This window comes from Trypanosoma equiperdum, assembly GCF_001457755.1.
Source record: "Trypanosoma equiperdum strain OVI genome assembly, contig: ctg_734, whole genome shotgun sequence".
Classification (NCBI taxonomy): Eukaryota; Euglenozoa; class Kinetoplastea; order Trypanosomatida; family Trypanosomatidae; genus Trypanosoma; species Trypanosoma equiperdum.
In genome coordinates, this window is record NW_027124681.1 from 22981 (window position 1) to 32704 (window position 9724).

The window sequence follows — 9724 nt, forward strand, 5'->3', positions numbered from 1 at the left end:
GTTGGTTTTCGGGGTTACGAGGTGATGAAACGCAAAGACGTACAGCAAACAAGCAAAAGCAGCAGCAGAAGAATACCCCTTATGTGCTTCCCACCATTAATTTCCGCATGTCACTTCTCCACACAATGCCACACGCCCATAAATACCTTACAACTTTTAGACGTCTCTCGTCACCGCTGCCATTATTGCTATCGTTCGTTTACTCAGTTTGAGCATCTCTCTGAACTGCTTTCAGTTTCTTCATCTTTGCGTTTGGTGAGTTATTGTTGTTATCATTACCTCATTTATTCGATTCAGCTTTTATTATCCCTTGTTTCATTTGTTCCTCTTCTTTTTCTCGTTGCACCCTCCCCCTTTTTATCGATACTATTTTTCTCCGCATTTTCAACAACTATGGTGCAGCTTTCTCCCTCCCTTCTTCCTCTTGCCGCCCTCTTTACTGCTAGACACACACATACATATGAACACAAACACGCAAGTACACGTACACATACACACCAAGACGAAAAGATGGACGAGGGCGTACAAACAATTGAGTTTATATATTTGATACACGCACAACACACATGTATGTGCATATTATATAAAGATGAGTATATGGAGAACAAATGTTGTTTAATTGATGTGCCTAATATTGGAAAAAAATGAGACAAAAAAACTAGGTGAGGCCAGCGCACCCCGACAAGCATGACGACGAGAGAATAACCACAGGGAGAAAATAATCAACCACACATCAGCAGCGATCTGACTATTCACTGGTTTAGTCTATGGTTTTGTATGCCGTAATGGCCTCTCCGTCAACCGTCCGACCTGGTACAAAACAGAGGTAGTTGTCATGTTGAGCTTCTGACGCACTTCGTTGTGCTTCACCCCAACGCAATGGTGGCTGCAGCTCTGATGCGAGCCAATTCCAACCAAAGGCTCCATTCACGCGTGGAGTCAACCATTTGGCCGACCGCTTACCGACGACGTCACCCGAGATAACATCACCGTCACCTTCACCTTCACCAACTTCGTCTGTTTCCTCTTTTTGGCGGTACAACTTGGCCTCCAACACCTTTAACGAGGCCAATGAAGCAATGGTTAATTGAGTCACTCCGCTGCCCTTAGACACATCCATCGCTCCGGTCCCAGTCACTAACTTGTAGTTATCGACGCCCCGTGCGGCCGTTACCCTCTTGTAATCTAAATCTCTGTTGAGTGCCTTAGATACGTCCAATTCCTTGCGTTGTGTGCGGAACCGCATGCGAGCAATAATATCCTCGTCAATTGCATCCACGTGGCATCCCTCACTTTCGGTTTGTGCCTTCAATTTTTGGCGCCCCTCACCAGATGCGGCAGCACGTTTGCTACGTTCCTTTCCATCACTTTTACCGGCAGCCATGCTGGTAGCAGTTCCATCGCGTTTATTTTTATTATCCTTAACTTTACTATTGCTGCAACCCTTGCATAAACCGTGTGACACTCCACGGCTACTGCTCGCGATGCTCGGTCGTTTGGTTTCCTCTTTCTCCATCTTCGCCTTTCCATTTTCTTTTCCTTCCCCCTCCCTTTCTCGTCCCTTCTTCTTCATTTCCTTTTCCTCCTTCGCTGCTTCCCTTTCATTTTCCACTTTTTGTACCGCCCCCTTTTTGATCTCGGTAGGGCATAACTGGCTTGTTCCACCACTGTCACCAATCTCACTGAACTGACTGGTTTCCTTTTCCGCTCCCGGCACACGCTGCTCGCTCAGGTTCATTAACGTCAGGTGCGGTAATTCCCCCCGTAGCTCCATTCCACGGCGAACCTCAGGCTTCGAGAGAAAGTTCTTTTGAAGAGACACGTAATGCAGACTTTTAGGAAGCGGCGGTACCTCGGTGATTCTGTTGTATAGGACACGCAACTTCTGTAAATTGGGGAACAGTGAGGAAACACTGTTGAGCTCCGTAAGGAAGTTACAAGAGAGATCGAGACTGCGCAATCCGAGGAGTTGAGGCTGCGGCTCCTCAACCGAGTCACAGTCGCTACCGACGTTCTGCCTGGGCAATATCGTGGTAATTGCATTAAAGCTTACGTCAAGTACCTGTAACGCATGGGGAGACCCCAGGAGTGAGTGGGGTGCAAAAAGCGGATGAAGATTTGTGATCCTGTTATGAGATGCTTGCAGTTCACGCAATGATACCATACATTCCACTCCCTCGAGGCCCACCAACTCATTGTAGCTCACATCCAAAAGCACGACACGTCTAAACGCAGTGAGGCGTAATGGTTTTCCCACAACACCAGCAGCTCCATTTGCTTTTACGCCCTCTTCCCCTCCTCTTGCAACTGGCGTGGGCCTTGTGAGGAGTGAAATTTTGTTGCGGGACAGTTGCAAAACCTGCACGCATTCCATCGGGTTGACCCGCCCCTTTGCCAGAGAAACAATACCACTGCCGTGACAAGAATGTTTGCCCGGACCATGCGGACATGGTAATGTTCGTAACCGCTTCTCCGAGAAGTCCAGAAATGTTAAGCACGTCTCCTTCGGCAACCAGACACAAGTGCCGTTAACTGAGCGCTCTCCGTGCTTTGTTCCATTTCGATCCCGCTGCACACCCGCATGAGTGATGGGACGCGCCATTGCAATATCTGGTTTTACGAATTTTTGGCCTTTTTTATTATTAGTGTCGCTATGTTTCATAATAACAACACGCTTTCCGCTTAGGGTTCGGGGCTGTGAATGAGGCCTCTTGAAAGTACTGAAGTCAACGTGTGAGAATGCGGGGATTCTCGATGACCGCACGGACGTACGAACACTGCAAATTGATGCCCGGGATGAAGGAGGAGCCCTGCTGCAAAAACTTAAGGCCATGAGGATATGAGATTTGGAGTCACTCGCTGCTTCAGACGCCGTCTGGGATTGCTTTGTGCTGACCCTCTTTGGCTCTTCAGGGGGCGGCTTGCGAGCACTCAGTTCTTCACTGTACAATGCTGTGGGCACATCAACGGACGCAATACGAGACATCTTTTATGTTCGGTGTGAAATAATTCCTATCAGTACAGTAACGCAGCCCACACGCACTCTCTCAATGTGACGTGCTCATGTAAACGAAAACCAAAGCAATTAGGAAAAAAAGAAAGGCAAGAAGATGGAAGAAGGAGCACTATTACGCAGTCATTTTCAAAATAACAGAAGATCACGTTTCGAGGGGGGAAAGGTGATGAGCAGCTTCGTGAAGTTCGTGCACTCAAACTTGCAACTAGCAGCTCCTTTCCCGGAAGTAAACCAGGAAAGAGGTGAAAAAGATTAACAGCTACTGCAACCCGTCAATGCCAGCGCGGAACGGTACGCACAAAGAAATAATACCACATTACAGATCCCAATGTTGTGGTTTAGACCCTATGCGACACCACAGTGAAGGTGTTTAACCGATCAAACCCTTCAAGATTAAACAACATACAGTGCACGTCGATGGCACCAGCGTCAATTCTCCAATCCCGCTGCGTTGTTGCCAAACCCTTCCGCCCTCAGCAGACCAAACATGGCATTCAGGGAAGCAGCGGTGATTGCCGCTTGGGCAGGGAGTGTAACCATGCAGCCACGAAAAGGCACCTCTTCCATTGTTTTGTAGTTGTATGCCCCCGTGCTGAGAAGTGAGAACAGTGAAAATGAGAGTTGTAACGCGGCCGCAGAAACCAATGAAGCAACGGCGACGGTAGGAGCCCGGTGCAGTACGGTAGGTTCCTGGAGTGACTTGGATAAAAGTTGTGTGCTTTGCTGTGCCGAAGGTCCGTCCCCATCATCCTGGGTATCCACGCCCGTGTCTTGCTCTGATATTCTCTCTTCATCTCCCACTTCTTGGGTCTTTGGCCCTTTATCGCTAGAAGTAGTGAGTAGATTCGTCCCTTCCTCCTCCTCTCGCTGGGGTTGGTTAAGTTGGTAACCCCACGGTTCCTGCTCAGAGACAACGGCTGGAGCAGTGCCGCTACTCGTAAGCCCCTCTCCACCAGCGGCAGCAGGACTTTCTCCTTCGATAACGGCATTTCCCGCCGGTTGTGGGTTGTCCACAACATCGGGGTTATAATTTGTCACCAGTACATCTGCAGCCCTATTTGGGTAGTCACCACTATAATCATCAGTGCCCAAAAGGGTGTCAGAAAGGGGATCGAACAACGTCCTCCTCTTATCCCGCCGCACCAAAAGGGCAACCACTCCTTGTCCCGTCATCACAGCCCATGCAATGTGACAAAGCAATAGGAGAAATGCCTGCAAAACAGCGTGCTGTAAAAGCGGCATTTGAGGGCAGATGTTGAAGTCGTACAGCGTTGTACCATCGGTGTAAAATTCAAGACGCCGTGTAGCATCCAACAGCGTACCAGCACCGCGTAGGGATGAAACCATCCCCATGCCACAACCTACTGCAGCTGAAGTTAGGGCAAACCGCGAGGAACTCTTAGCGATTAATTGGCCATAGCCGCGGGCAAATCGTTCCAATCGGTAAAGAAATACGAAAAGCATGACCCGAAATAGTATGCTGGTACAAACTTGGATCAGAACGACAACATACGAGATTGCATTCGTGTGGTCTTCCGTTCGCACGTTCTGCACGATCGTGTAAAGTATTCCAGTAAGTAAAAGTGAAACGTAAGCAGAAACGGCGCCAAAGAGGGCAATAATGAGGAGCTGAGGATATGCCCTTAGGGAAACTGCTGTTAATAAACACAGTGGCGAATAAAGAAGTAAAAAGCAGCCAACAATGCCAATAAAGTGCATGGTTTGCAGAGTCAACTAAAGAAGCAACGCCTTTGGCTACTTTCCCTCGTGCCGCTCCCCTGCAGAACGTTTGCAGCAGCGGTCCACTGCCCACAGCCTCTTCGATTGCCTTTTCTACTCTTTTGCCCTTGGGAAATTAAAAAAAAACTTGAGGATGAACAAAAGTGAGATAACCGACAGAAATGTTAACTAGAGAGAAAACACGGTCATTGGATTGTCAGCAGCGGCACGTATCGGCAAACTACGGGAACTTGCGGTACCTCGTTTAGGAATCTTCGAAAGCAACATTGCGCCCCGCAAAGAACGCAGAACCCACAAGTGGCGTTGCACGCCGCACAACGGCAAAAAGGAATACTGACTGGGAGGAGGGAGGATAATTTGGTACATACGGTGTTCTCGCGTACTGTTATTAGAGACCTGTAAGCCTTTGCCCACTCAATTTTTCCCCCTCCCCTTCTCTCACTTCCATCCAATTCTAAAATAATATGTATCTATAAGCAAACGTAGAATCATATACACATTCACACTTTTTGATTATGGGAAATTCTTTGCATCTATTTCAGCTCTATTCAACATGACGATTCTTCGAAGGGCTCTTTTAAATAAAACAACCGGTGTTTAAGGATGAGGGGGAATAACTGAAACAAAGAAAACAAACGAAAAATAGATAATGAGTAGCAGAACTCGGTCCACTGAATGATGGTAGAAGCGTTGCCTCATGCACCCTCCTCCTCCGACGACGAATCATCGAAACTAGTAAACTGCTTTACTGCAGGTGGCTTCTGTTTTTGAGCTTCTTTAGATTTTGTGGAGGAGTCACTGCTGGCAGTCGATACACCATGCCGCGGTACAGTGAAACTGATATCCTCACCAGGATCTTCAATCGGTTGAAATGTTCCTCTCCTTCCGATGTGGCTTCCAACTATGCTCCCCAGTCCCTCATCGGTGCCAGTTTCAGGGGGCACATTAGATGCCCTCCCTGTAGTGACAACACTCAAATCGCTCTTTAGGCCATCACCTTCTGCTTTTTTACCCTCGGCCGTTTTCACCTCCTTCGTTTCCTCTTCCTTCTCATCAACCTTTGGAGCTTCCGTCCGTGTCGGCTCTGACATCGGTGCAGTGGGATGATCCTCTGAATCGTCGTCCCAGTCGTCGTACTGGCTGACCGTTACCTTTGTCTTCGGCGCTTCAGAGTCTCCTTTTTCCTCTTCCTCCCTCGTTGAATCCGCCTTGGAAACTGTGAGAATCGGCCCCATCACGGCTGTGTCCTTCGATGACGATGGTGGCGTTAGAGTTTTTTCCACAGAGGGTTTCATTCGCGTAATGGAATCGCTACTGCTATTGCTTCCACTAGGTTTGAGTGAGACAGGCAACGCAGTGGCGTCAACGTTCGCCCTGACCAGCTCATCGCCCCTTCGCTCTTGGGTTCGGTGTTGCTTCTGCTGCGGCTGGCGTGCCTCAGCCGAGGAGGCACTCGAAGACGACTCCCGTGGTGCAAACATAATGGGACCCCGTTTTTCAATAGGAACGGACATCTCCAATGTGTTAACTGTTGAATCTGAAGACGAACCCTCAACCTTCCTTGCTACTGCTGATTGGGTTGGGCGGTCAATAATTGACTTGGTATTCGATGCAGACGGTGGTTTCTTGTCGTCAATACTGCCCTGAACTGTAGAACCAGTTTGAGCCAAGTTTCCCTCTTTGGCTGTTGATTCAACTTTTGTTGGTAGAGCCGGACTCAAGAGCCTTTTTCCTTGGGAGATCAGGCTGCTATCTGAGGACTGAGATAGTCGTGGGGGCTTTTGAGGCTCGGGTGAATCTGCAAGCTGCGATGGATCAGACTCCACCCTCCGCATTGAAGTGCCCGCCAACACGTTCGGAGCTAAACCAGCGACCAGCGACTCTCCTGCGGTGCTCCTCTTTATTACCGGTGTTGACGCTACGTTTCCTTGTCCTTCACTGGAAGAGGTCATACGGTGCGAGTCAAAAAGCGCTTTTTCAACACGCGGAACTTGAGAAGGCCACCCATCTCCCTTCTCAGTTGCTCTCACCTCCTTCGTGCACACCGACTGCGAAAGTGTTGTGGTAAAATGTTGTGTCTCCTTGAGCTCATCGTGCACCTCCCTTAGGGTCTCCCTCATTTCCCCTAGTAAATTTTGCTGGCGTCGGTGTTCGTCTTCCAGGCGTTTGATCCTCAAGCTACAGTCCTCCTGAGACCCTGCCCACTGTTTGTGCTGCGTGACATCAGCCCCAATGGTGTGAAGTTCTGTTTCGAGTGTTCTCACAGCCCTGCGAATTGCATTCAGATCCTGTTGCAGCACACAGTCCTTGAAACGCCGCTCAGATGCCTCGTCAATTTCCGTCAGGGTACCATTTAGGGCATCAATCTTCGCTCTACACGCCTGAAGGTCGCGGGCGAACTGTTGCTGTTGCTGTTGGACCGTCTCTCCAACTTGGGTTACCAGCGAGCTTGTGGACTGCCCTTTGTCTTCCAGCCGATCTAACCGGGAGCTTGCCTCATTTGCACGCGCTTCCAATTTATCTGTACGCTCCGCCATATTCGTCTCCACGCGCCGCATATGTTGGTTAAACTTTACTTCCAGCCGGCCTGCCATTTGTTCTGCTGCTATCTCGGCTTCATTTGTTGCAATTGCCGTCGCTTCCAGCTCACGGCGCGATTCCCTCTGTTCTTGCCACAAACGTTGATGTTGCTGAAGCTGCGCGGACAGCGTTTGGGTGTCCTTTGCATTGTCGTCAGCGGTGCTGCGCAGATTGGTGAGATCCGCGACCAGCCGGGTTGACTGCACTTCAAGCTGTGCCACACGACGCTCCATGCGCTCCACTTCGCCTCGAGATGTCGAACTGCTCGTTTCGCACCTCAGTGCTGCGTCGTTCGCGGCTTCCACCCTCGTGGACAACGCTTGCGAGCTGACGTTCATGTCACGGCGAAGTTGCTCAAGCCGCTCATTAAGGGAGCGCACAGTACCCTCAATGTTCAGTGCGTGTTGCTGGTTTTGCATTATGGCATTCTCCCCGCGACTGGCCTCAGCAGCCAATGTCTCACGGGCTTCCTCCAACACAACGATCCGGTGTTGCAGCTGCGGTATGCGATTATCTGTGATGCTTTCCAGTGACGTTCGTAGGTGCTGCTGCTGTTTCTCATAAACACTTACTCTATCCATCAGGGCATCGAGTTGCCGCTTTTCGTTTTGTTGTTCCTGGACGTCGCGTTCGTAAACGTGCCGTAAGGCGTCAACGCCACTCTCTGCTCTCTGCGCGGTGCGGCGTACACCCTCCAAGTCCGCCCTCAGTTTTTCGGCCGTCGAAACGGCAGCCAGATGAGATTCCAGTTGAGCCACCCGCGCATCACGATCCTCGATGGCGTCCTCTGCACGTTGCGCAGTTGCCATCGCGCGCTGCGAAACAACTACCGCCCTCTCCGCCACATCGCGCACCACTGCAATGGTCGCATCAGCGCGGCTTGCGGCCTCTTGTGCGCCGTCAGCCTTGCGCTCTGCCCTGTCTATACGAGACAACATTACCGCCGCACTCGCCTCAGCAGCTGAAACACGTTCCTGAAGTGTTGTCGTTTGAAGCCGTAGCTCTGCTCGGCACGTTGTTGTGCAGTCATGCACTTTGGCGCTCAAATCAGTCATGCCCTCAGTATGCTGTGCCATCTGTTTAACTAATGTGTCTATCGGCGCCTGTAGCTCTCGACGCGTTGTGGCAAGGTGAGACTTCCATGTTTTGTCAACAAGTTCCTGCACGTGCGTGCCAAACGCTTCCACATCAGACTTTAACTGCTGCTTCAGCTGCTGTCGTTCCCGTTGCTCCTCCGCTCGCATATCGATGTACCGCATAAGTTCCGCATCAAGCCGCTGGGCAATGGCGCTATTCTCACGTTCTTGGTGTTGTACACACTCCACACGAAGCAAGGCGCACTCAGACACCGCTGACTCCAGTCGTTCGCGCATCGCATCTACCTGCTCTCGCAGTTGTTCCTGCATGTCAAATTGGGTGCGGTCTCGCACTTTACTGTCACGAAGCAAATCCTCCACACGATGCTGTAGCAAAGATCGTGCTGTTTCCTCATCTTTCCGCTGCTGTTGAATGGCGACAGAGAGCTCATCTATCGCCCGACGTGATTGATGTTCAGATGTGCGCACCTCAACTAGCACCTCCTCCTTCCAGCGGCGACCCAGAGCTGTCAGTGTAGAAGAGCGGGAATCGCGCTCAGCGGCTAATTCACTGCGCAGACCGGCTACCTCACTCATCACAACACGCAGTTGCCGCTGGAGTTCCGCGATATACGCTGCTGAATCACCGCACTTTTCCCCATCATTGTCTGTGCGCCATGCCGCTTCAAAAGGAAAGTTCGAATTCCCCCTCATGTCTCCCGTCGCACTGCTGCTAGTCCTGAATTTCAGGTCCCGATCCGCCCATTCGCATGAACCTGCCGTCGACCTTCGATAATAAAGGGCATCTTCTGTTGCCCGTAGTAGTTTAGCCGCTTCGCGCCCGAAATCAGTCATATGCACGGGGCTACAGCTCTCCCTCTTTTTCTTTCCTCAATTTATCCGGCACAACGTAGTATTATGTATGATCCCCTTTTTCTTTTTTTTTTTGCAGTCCCGGTCAAGGCTTTGCAAGCAAATTATGTGACCCTTCCTTCACGAAACAAAATCAGATCCAACGAGCCTCTCTCTCTCTCTTTTTAATAATAATAATAATAATAACTTCCGCCCCGCGACGCTATTTCCCCCTTCCTTCAGCCGCTGTTTACTCTAATGTCTTGCCCTTCAGCCTGGTGGAATGAGACAGTGAATCAATAACAGGATAGAAAGAGGTGTGAATGGGATCAGTCAGAGGAAAAACCGACTGCCTCTCCTTCTCACTGTACTAAATCTCAAAGTCACTTATTTTCCACCACACTTTGGCCTCTGCCTCGTTTTATTATTTTTTTTTTTGGCGAGGGAGAGGTGATTCAGG

General features: G+C 50.1%; 3 protein-coding genes across 3 annotated transcripts; all 3 read right to left on the minus strand.

The window, feature by feature from the left end:
- Positions 1–760: 760 nt before the first annotated feature.
- Positions 761–2986, minus strand: TEOVI_000335200 (leucine-rich repeat protein (LRRP), putative; the record flags this gene model as incomplete). Its single annotated transcript, XM_067226269.1, has 1 exon — positions 761–2986. One exon carries the CDS (start codon positions 2984–2986, stop codon positions 761–763), a length of 2226 nt encoding a protein of 741 aa, XP_067082370.1.
- A 459-nt stretch (positions 2987–3445) lies between these two features.
- On the minus strand, positions 3446–4735 carry TEOVI_000335300 (Aph-1 protein, putative; the record flags this gene model as incomplete). Its single annotated transcript, XM_067226270.1, has 1 exon — positions 3446–4735. The coding sequence occupies one exon, from the start codon at positions 4733–4735 to the stop codon at positions 3446–3448; it is 1290 nt and encodes a 429-aa protein (XP_067082371.1).
- Positions 4736–5451: 716 nt separating this feature from the next.
- Positions 5452–9267, minus strand: TEOVI_000335400 (uncharacterized protein; the record flags this gene model as incomplete). Its single annotated transcript, XM_067226271.1, has 1 exon — positions 5452–9267. One exon carries the CDS (start codon positions 9265–9267, stop codon positions 5452–5454), a length of 3816 nt encoding a protein of 1271 aa, XP_067082372.1.
- Between the last annotated feature and the right edge of the window lie 457 nt (positions 9268–9724).